Below are 15,371 nucleotides of genomic sequence, written 5' to 3' on the forward strand. Positions count from 1 at the left end.
CCAGGGTTCTGAGGACAAGACAGGCGGCCACAGTAGACCACAGCATCTAAAGGCCTGGTTCGTAATGCTGAGCCCCCCACAGTGTGGCTTGGAGATGGAACCTTCAGGTGGGAGAGGTGATCGGGTGCCTGTGTGCCCTGCCTACTCACACTGTTTTTCCTCTTGTTCCCTTCCCCGCCCGCACCTCCTTGTCGACAGTATCAAAAAACAATGTTTTTATGCCATCAACCTTCTGCGAGCCATCTGCAGGCAATTCTGACTCAGAACCAGGTGAGCCCTCATGTCCCTTTGCCTTTTACTACCAGTCACTTGGGGTTTTCCTGGGATAAAAAGCAGTTGATACTGTAACATAAGATCTTAAAAAGGAACGGGCAATTTGAAAACCGGATTCTTTTTCAGTTCCTAAATGTTTCCCCAAATCTTCAGCTCATAGATTTGGAATCCAGCATGAGGCAGGCTTCGTAAGGCCTTAATTTTTTGTTTCTGCAGGAGGGCCTGGTCACAAGAAGTCTTTAAGGTGTTGGTTGGTTTTTTTGTTCTTTGGTTTTTGTTTGTTTTTTCAGAAACAAAAAGCAACTATAGAGAGGTATATTACTAGTTTTTCAAAATTATACACAAGTAATACATTGACACCGCTTTTTTGAAAAGGCAAGTGGGAAATACGTAGAGTAAAAGAATCTGCCCGCCCCTTTCCCTCTCCCACCCCAAGGTAACTGCTGTGAGGTCGATGGAATTTTCCAGACCCTTTCCTGTGCATTAGAATCTCACATTAATCCATATTGCTTAGACCTGTTCAGATAAATATGTAAGCATATTTAATCACAGCTTTAAACCTTGAAAGAAAGTAACCTGCTTCCCTCTGAAGACTATGGAACCTTCCTTTTTTGGTCTTTCGCTAGAGATCCAGCTCCCAAGATTTCCTGAAAGTTTCGCCCACGTGGCTGAAATTCCTCATAAAAGATTTAATGAGCAAGTTCAACTACCCGAATTCTGTAACCCAACCTGCCTTATATAAATTCATTGCCGGCTTCAAAAGCATCTCGAGACAAGTCATACTCTGGCGTGAGGGCGACGCTTTTATAACTTGGGGGTTGACTCAATAGCACCATTTCAAACAATAGACTTTATTTTGACTCTGAAAGCAAACTGTTTTGAGCTGAACCCCTCACCAGGTCCTGAGAAGGAGTTTGGTTTGTCAGTCTTTGGGAACCCCGGGAGTGGTGGCTTAGCACGTAGCACTGTGAGCTGGAGGGGCGGTGTTAGCCGACATGATCCTGTTCTGGTCTAGGGGACCAGGCCCCGCGTCTAGAGGCACGTCTAGATCACCTCGTGCCCTCCATTTCCATTCCAGATCTCGCCATCATCACCTCTGAGATCTGTGAGTGATGGCCTCCCTCCCTTCTCTTGCCCCACGAAACCTTTATCCTGCAGCACTGAGAGCAAAGCCGCCCTGAGAAGACGGGGTTCCCGGGCCTGCTGAGGGGTACCGACGCAGCCTCACTTCCTGGTCCCTGAGGCAGGCTGGAATCCTGTCAGTCCTCTTCTGTCCTTGCCTGCCTCCCACTGTTTTTTAGCTTTAATTTTTTTTTTTTTGCAGGGGGAGGGATTTTTAACTGATGCAAGAATTTTATAAGGCCCTTCCTATCCCTTTGCCCATTCGATTTTCCCCAGCCATCCCAATGATGTCCGCCTTCATAGCAGAGAGGTCAGATCCCGGATCATATACTCCATATCTCACTTTCCATCTGGAATACTTCCTCATTCTTTGCTTGATGTTTATGGCCTTAAAGATTACAGGCCAGTGATTTTGGAGTTTTTCTGTCTGGGTTTGTCCACTGATTCCTGGTGGTTCCGCCCAGGTAGTGCCTTTGGGGCTAGAATTCTGCAGAAGTGAGGCTGGGTTCGTGCTGCCGCGTCCCGGGTGGTGCACGGAGCTTGCCTGTCCTGGTACCTGTGGGGCTGATTTCGCTCACTAGGTTAGAGGGGGCTCTGTCGGTTTCTCCTCTGTGAGATCATCCCCTTGTGTTCTGGAGAGAGACTCTGAGATGCGACTGACGCTTGATCGCCCGAGGGGCTGGGGGGCTCTGCCTTCCCTGTTACTAGTGCACTTAATTGGAGTTCTGGAAGAGAGTGGTCCTTCCTGCCGACTTAGCCCCTTGTTACGGCTGCACAGCAAGATGGACGCGTGGATTCCTGCTTTAGTCGGCAACTTACGTCCTGTCCTTACTAGCACAGAATTTCTTGTAATCGTCCCAGATTTGGCTTGTGGGAGTCCCACCAAGCAGGTTCCTGTGTCCTTTTGCCACAGCTCATTATTCCTTGAAACACTTTTTTCTGTCCTAACAAGAGGCTCCAGGCTCATCATCGGCCCTCACGGGTCCGTGTCAGTGGAGCGCCGTCTCCAGAAACCAAGATCTGCGTGTTCAGCAGGCTCACCGCCGCTGGGCTCTCGCTGCGCTTGGTTGGGCCCCCTTTGTGCCCAGAGATGGGGACACGCACCCCCGTACATATGCACACACCTGTGTGTGCGCGTCCACACGTGTCTCTGTCTGTATCTGTCTACATGTGTGGGTAACCCTGGGTTCACGTGTGCTTCCAGTCCAGCACCAGCGGGGTTCGCCTGAGGCTCCCTGCTTCGTACTTCTGCCTCTCTCTCCAGACCTGGCTGCCTTTGTCTGCAGTGCCTGTCCCCATCGCTCTAGCCCCCTCCCCCTACCCCATACATGCCAAGCACCCTCCCACCTGCCCTGGTGCCCTCTTGCCCCTGCCCAGCCTCCGCCAGGCTGTCTTCTCTTAAAGTCTTTTCAGCCTCTGGCATATGCCAAGTTGAAGTTCCCCCGGGGGATGAGCATTGCTTTCCTCACATGTCACTTGGGGTCTTCCTAAGGCAGGGCAGAAAGCACCCTCAAAGGAGCCCACTTGCTTCAGGCATAATTAGGAGGGGATGGAGGCTGCTTTAGAGGGAACCGCCTCTTACCCCAGTGAGCTCATAGTGGGGCACGCGTGTGCCCTCAAGAAGATGCAGGCGCGAGGGGTGCCTGGGTGGCTCAGTGGGTTAAGCCTCTGCCTTCGGCTCAGGTCATGATCTCAGGGTCCTGGGATCGAGCCCCCCGTCGGGCTCTCTGCTCAGCGGGGAGCCTGCTTCCCCCTCCCCCTCTGCCTGCCTCTCTGCCTACTTGTGAGCTCTCTCTCTCTCTCTGTCAAATAAATAAATCTTTAAAAAAAAAAAAAAAAAGGCACAGTCGCTCATTCACTCCAGTGACCCTGTCCTGTGTACTAGGGCTCTGGCCGTCAGCAACAGCTTTTCACTGCAGCCTGGCCATGCTGTAGGCAAAGTGAGTTTTTTGAGGTCACGAAAAGAGAGCGTGTCTATGTTGGTGAAGATGGGGACTGCGGGCGGGCCGAGGCGTGGCCGCCCTGTGAGCACACCTCCCTGCTGCCTTGGGCTCCTTCTGTCCCCAGTCCTCAGTTGCCCTGACAGGTGTGGCACGCCTCGTCTGTCGTGTCTGTCATCTGTTCACTGCGGCGCTCTGCGTGATCCTCGTGCGTCTGCGGGGTGGGCCAGGTGCCAGGCCCTGTGCTAGTGGATGCTCAGGGGCAGTGGTCATCCAGGCCTGCGCCCTCGCTGGCCAGCCTCAGTTGGCTGCGAGGGTCAGTGGCTGCCAGTTTTGCTCCACACAGGGTGGGAAGGTGGAGATCGATCGGTAGCCGCGACGTAAGCACTGCAAACCCAGCTGTAAGGCCTTTTAAAAATTAGCTCAATTGTGAATTTCATCTCCCAATTTTTTCAATACTTGTAAATTGCCAGTCATCTTCTGAATAGCTTTGGAAATGGGATTCACTCTTTCTCTCCTAAAAAGGAACATCTGGCAGCATGTCTTCCCCTGCATCTGTGGTGTCTCGTTCTCCTGAGTGTGGTTTGTATGACCCCTCTCTTTTGGGAGAGACCCCAACTCCACTAACGCAGGCTCTTGGCAGCCTGGTGGATTCTGCTCCTTCATGCTAACTAGCAGTGAGAGCTTTTGTAATTCTGTTTTGGCCCAGGGAGAGCAGTTTGGCTGACCAACGTGCAGACAGCAGGAAGAAGGCTTTCCTGCTTCATTGAGAATTCTGATTTGACTTTGTTTTATGCCTCTGAGTTTGGTCTGATAAGGCATTCGTGTTGTTTCGGTGTGCAGCTGGTTGGTTTTTAGAGTATCCAGAGTTGTGTATGTCCACTGTCATCCATTTTAGACTGTTCCGTCACCCCAAAGAGAAACCTATCCCCATGAGCAGTCACTCAGCACCCCCTCCCCCAGCCCCTGGCAACCAAGAATCCACTTTCCGTCTGCAAGGTTTGCCTGTTCTGGGTGTTTCATGAAAACAGTCACGTACTGCGTGATCTTCTAAGACCTCCTCCCATTCGTTTGTCTCTCTTCCATCGATGTTTTGTGTTTTTCGTTTGCTAAATTGATTCCCAAGTACTATTCTCTTTGGTGCTGTTATAAATGGAGTAACATGTTCTCATAACTTTATTTTGGACTGTCCGTTGCTAGCACAGAGCTACACACAATTGATATTTGTGGGTTGATCTTGTTTCCTGCACCCTGACAAGGGTGTTTTCCGATGAGTTGGACCTTAGCACACAAGTGAGGCTGCCTCTGGTGGCCCCGGGGGCTGCCGTCCCTGTGCTTTCCCAGGAACAGACCTGATCTGTTGGAGTCACAAGGCTTTTTCTGCTGATCCTTCCTGTCAAGGCAGATTAGACTGTCCCCACTGCCCACCCCCTTATGAGATAGGCCGCCTCACCAGCACACACACAGTGGACCAGTGGCCCAGCCGAAACCAGGTTTTAAGCAAACATTGACCTGCTTCCTTCCCCTTCCTTGTCCTGGGCCTTCGAGTGTTCTCAGGAAGCAGCAAGGTGAAGCTCTCCAGGCACATCTGGAAAGAGAGAGCAAGCCTGCCGTCTGCCACCTTTGATCTTTCACCGCAGAAAACGTGTCTCATTTCCCAGACATCTGCTGGCAGCACAGAGGCTTCTCCTGATTACACATGCGTCCTCTGACGAGTCCTCTAAGAAAGGGAGACTGGTCCCAGGGACCTTTATTGGGTGGCTCCCTGACATTCTCCAGGGCCCAGGGGTGGACCAGCCTTGCACTATCACTTTTGTCTCTCGCCTTCGACAGCCCCCACCCCCCCAACCTCCTCCCCGGTCTCATTGTCAGCACCTAGCCTGGAGCCAGCACTTCCTGCAACCCCCCCCCCCCCCCGGCACCTCCTCGTCCAAGCTGCCTTATAACCTTGGTTGGTTGAACCGGGCTTCTGCGTTTCTGTTTTAACTTGGAAACATTTCTCAGGTTCTCCGGGCTCATGGCCACTGAGGTCCAGACCACAGTCTTCCCCTGCCCTTGACCCTCTCAGCTTTGCTACTGCCTAGGCAGGCCTGCTTTTTATCTTTTGTCTTGTGCTTGTAGAGGAAAAGAGCAGTGGATTCCGGTTGAAGCCACCAACATTGATCCACGGCCAGGCACCCAGCGCAGGTAGGTGCCCACCTTTAAGGAGGAAAGTGAAAGGGCTGTCTGTCTCACACCCTTCCTGCCTCTGCATCTGTTTGCACAGCTGCCTTATGCAGCCCAGGCGGCATGCTCCGGGCTCAGCGTGCTCTCTAGGTCAGCTCAATTCCCTGGCGCATGCGCCCTGAAAAGCCACTTTCAGGAGCCCATCAGACCAAGGAGATTGTCCCCACTGTGAGCCCTCCACCACCGAGGATGGGGGTGGGTGGCAGGGGAGCAGACTTGGCTTGGTGCGGGGCTCTGTGCCCAGCAGTAGCTCACTCGGTTCAGGCTGTGTCTCCCGAGCATCCCGGCCCTAGCGTGCCACGGAGAAAGTCTAATTAGCAGAGTGGCCACGATCCAGTGGCGTGCCGCTGGGGAGCAGGGCCTGGCAGTGGTGCAGAGTTGGAAGGGTTCTCTCGTGCTTCTTGCCCAATCTGTGTTTGGCAGATGGATTTTCTCGGCGTGGCACTTGGAAAAGCAGGTGCAAAGGGTATTTTTATGTGAGCCCGAGCAGAGTCCTAAGCTCTGGGGGGCTGCCTGTGGTTCTCTGCTTTCCCTGCACCATCTGCGCTTAATGCTTGAGGACAGCTGTCCCTTGGTTTCCCCTTGTAGCATTACTGTACTCGCTGAATTAATTTCTGGAAAATCCCTGAGAGCCAGTACGGGGCTGTGTGTTTCTGCCTACGAGGTCCAAGGGCCCCAGGCAAGCCAACCTCTGTTCTCAGGTCTGCCGAGCCAGAAGCCCAAGGAGCAACAGCGGAGTGTGCTTCGCCCGGCAGTGTTACAAGCCCCACAGCCAAAGGCACTCTCGCAGACTGGTAAGAAATGGCCCTGGCACCCAGGCTCCCACGGCAGGGCGTAGAGCATTCCTGCAGCGGGCGTGGGATGGCTGTGTTTTGACACGGGTGACTTCGGCCATATCTGCTGAATGCACTCAGAACTAGAGAGCCGGGGAAGCAATCCCTTAAGTCCATGGTGATCCCAGGGAGGACAGAGTGTGGTCCCACCATCTCCCTATGGCACCAGGCCAGGGTGACCGGCATGCTTTCTGCACACGCTGGCTTCATAAAAGCTGGCTCCCTCCCGAGTCTCTGCAGCCCATCCCAGCAAGTTTGCAGGGGAAAGTTGGCCCTGTGTGTGCAAGAGACTTGAAGGGTCATTTGGGTCCTGTGTGCCGTTTCACCTGATTTGTCTTCCATAAGCCCTGCCTCTTCCACCATACTTCCCTGGTCTCCACACGGCTCGTGGTGTTCACTGGGCCCTTAATTTCTTAATATTCACGAGATTTTCTTGTCTTCCTTCTGGTCTCTCCCTGTAATTCAAAAATTCTTCGTCGGAGGCAGTCCGACATCCCGCACGAGGGAAATAGTTATCTCTAAAGGGTTCCAACAGGGGAGCTTTCTGATACGCTCTGCCAGCCAGTCAGCCAGACCGAAACCCGTGTGTGCCACGCGACCCCAACGAGTCACAGGGAGAAGTCCGCAGACTCAAGATGTTACGAGGAAAACTGTGTTTTCTAAAACTCGTAACTGTTCCTTTTTCAGTATGTGTTCTTTTTCTCTTTTTTACCTGAGTTAGCAATACCGCTTGTAAGTACACTGAAAATTCCTTTGTGCAATAAGCAACAAGATACTCTCACTTCTGTCACGTTTTAGTTCTGGGTTCGTTTGGACTTTTTTTAATGTAAGAATTTTCTTTACAAAGGAGATATTACACAATTGGTCTAAATGGTAGAAGGGAGCACTCGAGGTCCCACGCTAACCCCCTGGGACCCCCTGCTGTCCTCTTGTCCTTGCAGTCCCAAGCAGCGGCACCAACGGGGTCAGTATCCCAGCAGACTGCACAGGGGCCGTGACAGCGACGTCGCCCGACAACCCCGCACGGAGAAGTCCCTCCGACGAGGCACGAGCACTTGAGGTGTGTCTGTGCTGGGCAGGGAGCACGTGAAACTTCTCGGAGCTTCGCTGAGTGTGTGGACAGTTAACCTGCTCTGAGCGGCGCGGTGGGGGCGGGCGGGAGGCGTGTTAAGGCTTTCTGGATTTGCTCAGCGGTGGGCGTGCGCAACGGCAGCTGATGTCCATAGTTGTTAGAACGCCCGGGTTGGTCTGTCCGCTGTTTCGCAGTGCGGCCCTGCCCGGGCCCGGCACCGGCCCACTGAAGGTGGCCGACGGGCACTCTGCCCAGCGGCCTCTGGGGGGGGTCCCTGAGTCTGGGGGACTGGCTTCCATTGATGAGGTCTTGTGCCCTTTTATACGGAGTGGTGTCTGCCCTCCCCATTTCCACACCTGAACAGCTCAGGGATTCATATGCGTGGGCCCGTTCTAACTGAAGAAATCTACCGGGGGTGGGGGGCGGGGGTCAGCTCAGCATTTTTTTTATTTTTATTTTTTTTTTTTTGAGCAACGTCTAAGGTTCTGGGAGGGTTACATAGGCCAAAAGCATGTGTTTTCTAGTAGCATTGCCCGGGAGCTGGAGAATGAGGGGCATGTTCTGAAGGGCCTGCGTTTGTTGGGGGGCAGAGGCAGATCTGACGTGCGAGCTGCAGCACCGCACCAAGGCTTCTGGACACAAAGCCAGGTTGCATGTGTGTGTGTGTTTCTCCTCGGCCGTTTCGGCAGCGGAGCTGCTGCCTGAGGCTCTGTACCCTCCACCTCCCCCACACCCCCCCGGCGATGTTGGAGCGCACGTGGTGGAGATGATAGGCTACAGTTCATTTTTAGAACATCCCCGAGCGCACCCCCACCCCGCACCCCTCAAACCAGTTAGCGGAATTAAAATTAGGGACCATCTCTGCAGCCTGCTCCTACTTGGACACTTGGATAGCTAGGGCGGCCGGCGCAGCGGGTCTGCTACACGGCTGGGAGCTGGAGGGAGACCGAGAAGCGGCCCGGCCCCGCCGCCTCCGGCGTCCCTGGTGATGTGAGGACAGGCCACACCTGGGCAGCGCCAGCCGCCCAGGGACCCGTGCCAGAGGAGACACAGCGGGCAGATGGAACGGCGAGAGATGGCCCGTCTTGCTTCTCGGGGCTAACCTGTCACTTCTTTTCAGTTGTCGTCTTGTTTGTGTTTCTAACTAGGAGAAAGAGCCCCAGAAAAATGAGTCTAGCGATACTTGTGAGGAGGAAAACTGTGAGAAAAAAGAGCAAGTTGCACAGCAGGCGTTTGTGTTCGGGCAGAACCTGAGGGACAGAGTCAAGGTGTGTGACCGGAGGCCTGGATGAGCGCTTGCACTCCTGGGTCGGTCTGTTCCGCCGCCTCCAGGTTAAACCACAGGAACCCCGCTTTTCCTTCCAAAGGGCGGGAGGTGGAGACAAAGACCGTGCCTGTGTGCTCGTCCTGTGACTCGTGGTGCTTCCGGTGGCTTTCTGTGTTGCATGCCCGCCATCCCGCACTGCTCCGCTCCCGGCGCACTCCCCGGCAGGCTCCCCGGTTCTCCCGGGAGCAGCAGACAGAGAGGCAGCCGAGCATGCCTATCCCTGAGAACCCACATTTTCGGAGCGAAGGAGACAGACAGCATGACCCGATGCTTTCAGCGTGGCCGGAGAGATTGTTGTCTGACTCATGGGCTTCCTTGTCTTGGCCCTAAGCAACGTGTAGACCTGTTCATTCTCAGCTGTTGGAGGCCTGTCCTGGGTGCTCTAGGGTACTGGGCAGCATCCCTGACCCCCATCCTCCAGGTGCCAGGAGTGTCCCCCTGCCCACCATTGTGGCAACCAAAAGTGTCCCTTCGTAGTGCTGAGGGTTCCCTTTGGAACAAAGTTACCTTTAATTGAGAATTATTACCTTATTTTATTAAGGCAGGGCAGGTAGAAAAAAAAAAACTTTCATCTCCCATCAGAGGCAATAGCACCTGTCTGCCCCCAAGGGCTACTGGCATAGTCTGGGGACTTTGAGGCAGGGGTGGAGAGCATCTGGCCGTGGCAGGGGTCTGGGCTCGGAACCCCGTGCGCTGCTGCTCTCCGACACCAGAATGGGGCAGCACTGCCTTTCCAGCCACCATGATGGAGCGTCCCTCTGGGCCATTTCCAGCAGCTCATCTGGCAGGAGCTCCTTGAAAAACCTGAGAGGCAGCATCAGTGGCTGTGTCTGGGGACATTTGTGGTTGTCACAACCGGGGTGTAGGCACTGCTGCCCATCCAGTGGGTGTAAGCTGGGGACGCTGCCCAACGCCCCGCAGTATCAGGGTGGCGCCCCCCCCCCGAACAGTGATCTAGCCCCGATGTCCATGATGCTGAGGAAAGGGAGTGGAAGTCTCTCCGGCACGTGGAAAACATCAGGCTGTGCCATCTGCCTTCTCCTTCAGTGCTCACTGTCCGACAGAAGCACACATTCCCAGGGGTGAAAAATAGGCTGTTGCATGGCTTTAGCCAAAGTAATGAGCCCCTTGGGGGCTGCTCGCTCCAGGGAGGAGGACACAGGAGCAGGAAGGGCCTTGAGATCCACCTGTTTTGGGGAGCAGGGTCCTGGCCTGCGCTGTCAGGTCGATTCTGTTCCTAGAGTTTAGGGGAATGGCTGCCTTGAAATTGGGGTGGGGGGCCACATCTTACAGAGGCCCAGGGTTCACGTGATCTGTGGTCTCACAGTTACATGCCACCTTCTGGGTGGGGGCGACTTCCTGGCACCCCGAGCCTCTGCTCTCTCACTCATAGGACGAGGTTGATGATACCCACCTCTCAGGGTTCCCGGGAGAATCACATCCGGTGAAAATGTTTAACAGAGCTGACATGGCAGTTAGCTAGCATAAAAGAAGCCCTTAAGAAACAGTGCTTTTATTATATTCATAATAAACCTCTTAAAATACCGGATTTGGAAGCGTTTTATGACCTCTCATTACAGACCATTAGTGAGAAGGGCAGTAAGATGCCAACCTGAGGGTTTTGTTTTGTTTCAACAAGGTAGAAAAAGTTTCCTGATCCCTTACAAACTGTTTTTCCATCTTGACTGTTAAAAGCAGAAATGGTGAAGTTGATTACAGCCCCACCCCACCTCTTGTGTGCGCACACACACAATGTGCGTGCAGGGGCGCGTGCACACACCCACACACAAGCTGTGTCATGTGGTCTGGGGATATGCAGATGGGCGGAGCTGGAGAGGTCCCGAACAGCGGTTGCCTGAGCAGTAAGTGTTGCCTCTCTGTTTCCCAGCTAACACGTGAGAACACTGAAGTAGCTGACATGGAGAATGCCGGACACCCCAGTTCAGAAACGCCAACTGCGACCAACTATTTCCTTCAGTATATCAGCTCCAGGTGTGTGTCTTGGGCCTGGTGCCCAGCTTCGGAGCGGCCCAGAGTTGGCCATCACCCTGAGCTTGGGCCCCGGGGAAGAGACAGCAGCTGGACTAGGAGCCAGCCCGGTCCTTCTAGGGAGCAGGATGGAGTTGGGGGGTGGGAAGAAGCAGATTTTGCCAAAATCCTGCGCCCCCCTCCCTGGCTCCTCCCTTTATTCCCACTCTGGGCACAGCTGTGGAGGGGCCAGGATGGTAGGCTTCGACAGACAGGCAAGGCAGGACCCCAGTTCTGCTTGGCCCCCAGAGTGACCTCCATCACCTGGATCTCATGCCCAGAGCAGAACCCAGTGGGCCAGTGGCTGGCTGGCGGCCTTGATACCTGCCAGGTTCCAGCCTATGAGGACCTGTTACCCTGGATTTGGGCTTGCCGATGGCTAACACTGCTGGTGGTGGTGCTCGAGGATGGCCTGGATGCTCCATGGGTATTTCAGAGGGAAAGCGTGTCCCTGCCTAGGAGATAGGCCGCCAGACCAGATAGAACATGGGTTTGGACTTCAGGGAAGCCTGACATGAATGGTGGTGACCTCACACTTGGCTGCCCGGACCTTGATGAGCAAAGTGCATTGGATATTGCTTGAAAGACACGTTTTTTTGCACTGCAGCATTTCCCAAGTTGGGATGCACTTACACCTGTGACACTTTAAACTGGACAAAATGTGATGGTGATATCAGCTCCGAGGTCATCTAGTGTCACTGCCAGTGTCCCAGGGGTGGGAGGTGTACCCTCCTTTGTGCAGGCCAGGGGACTGGTGGGTTCTTTCAGGGAAGTAGGTGGTGCCTGGTCTGACCTCTGTGATCAGCCTCTCCGAGCTGATGTCCTCAGTCACCCCGATGTGACCCCAGCCTCGAGGAGGTCGGGGATGATAAAGTAGCTGTCAGGCATGTCACGTAGTACCCACACACCGTGGACCCTTGGAGGTAGGAGCCAAAGGTCTGTTTACCCATCAGCACAGCCTGACTCCGAGGCTTGTGAGCACCTGTCCCTGGAGGGCCTGATCTGTCCCCCACAGGGGAGGCTGAGCAGTGCCTACAGCCGTGCTTTCTGCACCAAGGGTTGGCCTTTACCCACTCTGACCGTGCACACACTTGTGCAGCACAGGCGAGTGTGCCACCATCCTGCCCTGCTCCCATGGGGAGCCCCACACCCACAGCGTGCCTTCTCTTCAGTTTAGACAACTCGACCAATAGTGCCGACACCGCCAGCAACAAATTCGTGTTTGGCCAGAACATGAGCGAGCGCGTGCTGGTGAGTGGCCCCTATGGGGACTGTTTTTCCTGGGGCCCCAGGGCAAGGGACATGTGAATACGGCTGCCACTTTGCCGTCTATCAAGTGGGGATGCTTCCAGTTGCGAGAGAAAGAAGACCCAGTTCCAGCTCGGGGGCAGGGGTTTTGCACCAGGAGGCTCTCTAGGAGCTGGTGTACGAGCTTCCTGCCTTTCTTCTCTGCCGGTTAGCTAAGCCTCGTCCCAGGGCCAGCTTCCCCTTAAGTCAGGGGCCATGCTTCCTCCTGGCCAAGGCCAGCTGCATTGATAATCATCAGACCGAAGTCCTTAGCCACGTGCCTCTGAGACCACCCTGAGACACCTCTGGAACCAATCCCTTGGCTGCCCCTTCAGCACCCCCATCCCTGACCATGAGGCTGCAGCATGGAGAGGGCTCTGGGGACAGGGCCTTGAGGGGCCCCTGCAGTGCCCCGGGTGTCTCCTGCATGCACTGTGGCCAGGCTCTCTCCCCTCCCAGAAAGCCTGGCCAGCTTGGAATAGGGTTCTAGAATTGTTCACCTGCTTCCTTATCTTTGTTCCTTTTCTTTCCTTGTCGAATGCGTAGAACCCCACTAAGTCCGTTTTGAGTGTGGTTAAGGGGCCGTTTTGTTATTTCCGTCTTTGTCTCGGTCCGTGTCACTTTGAGGGGCCTCCTGCTGCTTTTCTCAAGTGTCAGTATGGTCCTTTTCCTGTTTAAAACGAGATGGCCCAGAGATAAACAGCTGGTGGCACGCACCTCCCTGAGATGTCAGGGGAGGCCCCACGTGCGGACTTGGACGGCAGTTCGCCTAGAGCAGAGAAGGGCAGATTGGGGAGGACGGAGCTGCCTGTTCCGTGAGGGCGCTTTTCTGCTATGTTTTACCACCAAATGGTGCTCGAGGATCGCTGTGTGGAGACACAGCCGCAGGCTGGAACCCACCGCCTGGGGAAGGGTTGTCCGATCTCTGCCGGGTCTGGGTGGGTCCCCAGCACTGGGAAGGAAAGGGCATCTGCAGGAAAAAGCCCTCTGCCTGGGAGGCAGCGCCGAGAGCGGCCGCGCCGGCAGACCGGCTTCCCGTTGTGCGGCGGCGGCCCACCAGGAGCGCCCGGACATGCTCTCCTCCCCGTGTGCTTCCGTCCCCCTGCAGAGCCCGCCCAAACTAAATGAAGTCAGTTCAGATGCCGCCAGGGAAAATGCAGCTGCTGAGTCCGGGTCCGAGTCCTCATCCCAGGAGGCCACCCCCGAGAAAGGTATGTCGCGGTGCCACCACCTTCTGGGAAGGGTACCGAGTGACAGGGGCACTACCCATCCCCATCCCCGCCCAGGAGGGACACGGGCCCCAGCTCGCGGCAGCATTGGTAGCCACGCGTGATCCCCGCGCCGGGGCGGAATTGGAAAGCCGTGGCGCTGGCTTTCAGCGCGGAGAGAGGGCCCTCGCTCCTCCTAAAACAGAACATTTGGGATGGCTCTGGGGAGAGGGTTGTGGAGGTGGCTGTCCCCCTCCCTTCTTGCCCTGAGCTGGGGGAGGGGAATTTCTCTTCAGTGCCCTGTGGGAAGACTCCTGTCCCCCGTCCTCTACCGAGTGAATGGCAGTGGGCGATCTGGAGCCACGCTGGCAACTGGCTCCCAGATGGTCCCCCGCAGCATCCGGGGCCAGAGCGCTGTGTGTTTGGGGTCCACTCCACGTCCCAGGAGCTGGCACCCTCGAGACGGAGGCAACCCTTTTGTTCTGCCTGCTGTGAGGAACACATGCACGCACCCACGCCCCCAGCAAATAAATAGTCAATGTCGTTTAGCTAATAACATTTCAGAGTCCCTGGCCGAGTCGGCAGCCGCCTACACCAAGGCAACAGCACGGAAGTGTTTGCTGGAAAAAGTGGAAGTCATCACCGGGGAGGAGGCAGAGAGCAACGTGTTACAGGTGAGGCGGGTCGGGTCGGGGGCCTCTGGTTGCGGTGGGCCTCCTGGCCCTTAGGTGGTGGTGTGTGAGGCCAGCCGTAGCCCCCAGCCTCTCTGTGCACCTGAGGGGTTGGACCCCCGTCCTCCAGGCACGTGACCCTCGCTGCGCAGCGACGGAAGAGCCAGTGCCCCATGCTCCGGGGCCTTGGGGCGGGGCTTCTGAGAGCTTAGCCCTAAGGGGCTTCTGGTCTCGCTCTGGTGTGGAGCAGAAGGATCTGTTTTGAGGCGCCCTCGGTAGTTTAGGGAGAAACTTGTATCGGGCCCCCGGAACGAACAGCTGGGATGGTTTGGTCCCGCTGGCCCCCCGTGTTATTTTATGAGGGAACCGGGATCCCGGGTGCACCCCAGACTCATCCTGCCTTTCCTCTGCTTCATGGTTCAGTGTGCCTTGTTTATCTCCTTTGCGCTGTTGTGCGCGTGTGTGTGTGTCCATGACCTGCGTGTGTGTCCGTGACCTGCGTGTGTAGAGCATCAGAGAGTCTCTGATGCAGCATTTCAAGAAGTACTGCTCCTGCCCACTCAGCACTGTTGTGAAATCTCTGCGAGCAAAGACGCGGCTCGGTGAAGACCCGCACACTTTGGGGAAGGGCCAGCTGGGGTCCGCGTCGCGTGTTCTTTGTCTGTCAAACGGTTCACTAAGCCGGAAGACGCATACTGTGGAATTGACTCTTTGTAGTGTACAGTCCAGTGGTGGTTAGTGTCTTCATGTAGTTAGGGAGCTGCCACCACTATCACATTAGAACATTTTCGTCCCCCAAAAGAAACCCCCCATCAGCAGTCACCTCTCAAATGCCCTCCCCAGCCCCCACGAGCCCCCTCCCCGTCCGCGGCGAAGCCTGTTCTGGAAATGTTGCCCTCTGGACTCATGCCCCATGCGGCCTTCTGTGTCTGGTCCCCTCCCTGAGCATCGTGGGCTTGGGGACTGTCCCCGGAGCATCACCGAGGGACGTGCATAGAGGGACATTGAGGTTTCCGGCTTTTTAGCCGGTATGAATCATGCTACCGTGGACACTGTGTACAGGCTTGTGCGTGCAGACTCGTGTCACTTCCCTTGGGTAGAGCTCTAGGAGGGGGGTTTCTGGGCTGCACGGCGACTCCACACATAACATGGTGAAGGACGTGTTTCCGCAGCAGCAGCCACGCCACGTGTCATTCCCGGCAGTGGCATGTGAACTGCTCGGTGCTCCACCCTGTCCCCCGTGCCGGCTCTCACCTGGCTCTCGATGCCATCCTAGTGAGTGCGAGCTGCTCTCTGCTTTTTATCTTCGGTTCCTTAGTGATGCTTTCGTGTTCCTCTGACAATGTAAAATTCATCTTGGCTGGAGGAGAGGATACAGAACTGG

At 55.4% G+C, this 15,371-nt stretch overlaps 1 protein-coding gene across 18 annotated transcripts in view; it reads left to right on the top strand.

Moving 5' to 3' along the window:
* RANBP3 (RAN binding protein 3) overlaps positions 1-15,371 on the top strand; it is a 53,249-nt gene that overhangs the window by 34,272 nt on the left and 3,606 nt on the right. For 3 of the 18 annotated variants that reach the window (XM_080820027.1, XM_080820010.1, XM_080820024.1), the window contains 9 exons: positions 199-270; positions 5,457-5,522; positions 6,263-6,355; positions 7,336-7,454; positions 8,615-8,734; positions 10,682-10,785; positions 11,994-12,072; positions 13,217-13,319; positions 13,866-13,990. In XM_080820027.1, the coding sequence (XP_080676153.1) occupies positions 199-270; positions 5,457-5,522; positions 6,263-6,355; positions 7,336-7,454; positions 8,615-8,734; positions 10,682-10,785; positions 11,994-12,072; positions 13,217-13,319; positions 13,866-13,990 (881 nt within the window). The remainder of the gene's footprint in view (positions 1-198; positions 271-5,456; positions 5,523-6,262; positions 6,356-7,335; positions 7,455-8,614; positions 8,735-10,681; positions 10,786-11,993; positions 12,073-13,216; positions 13,320-13,865; positions 13,991-15,371) is intronic. The other 15 variants (XM_080820020.1, XM_080820012.1, XM_080820026.1 and 12 more) reach the window with 6 other exon arrangements.

The sequence above is a fragment of the Martes martes genome, assembly GCF_963455335.1.
Source record: "Martes martes genome assembly, chromosome: 1".
In the NCBI taxonomy this organism is placed as follows: domain Eukaryota; kingdom Metazoa; phylum Chordata; class Mammalia; order Carnivora; family Mustelidae; genus Martes; species Martes martes.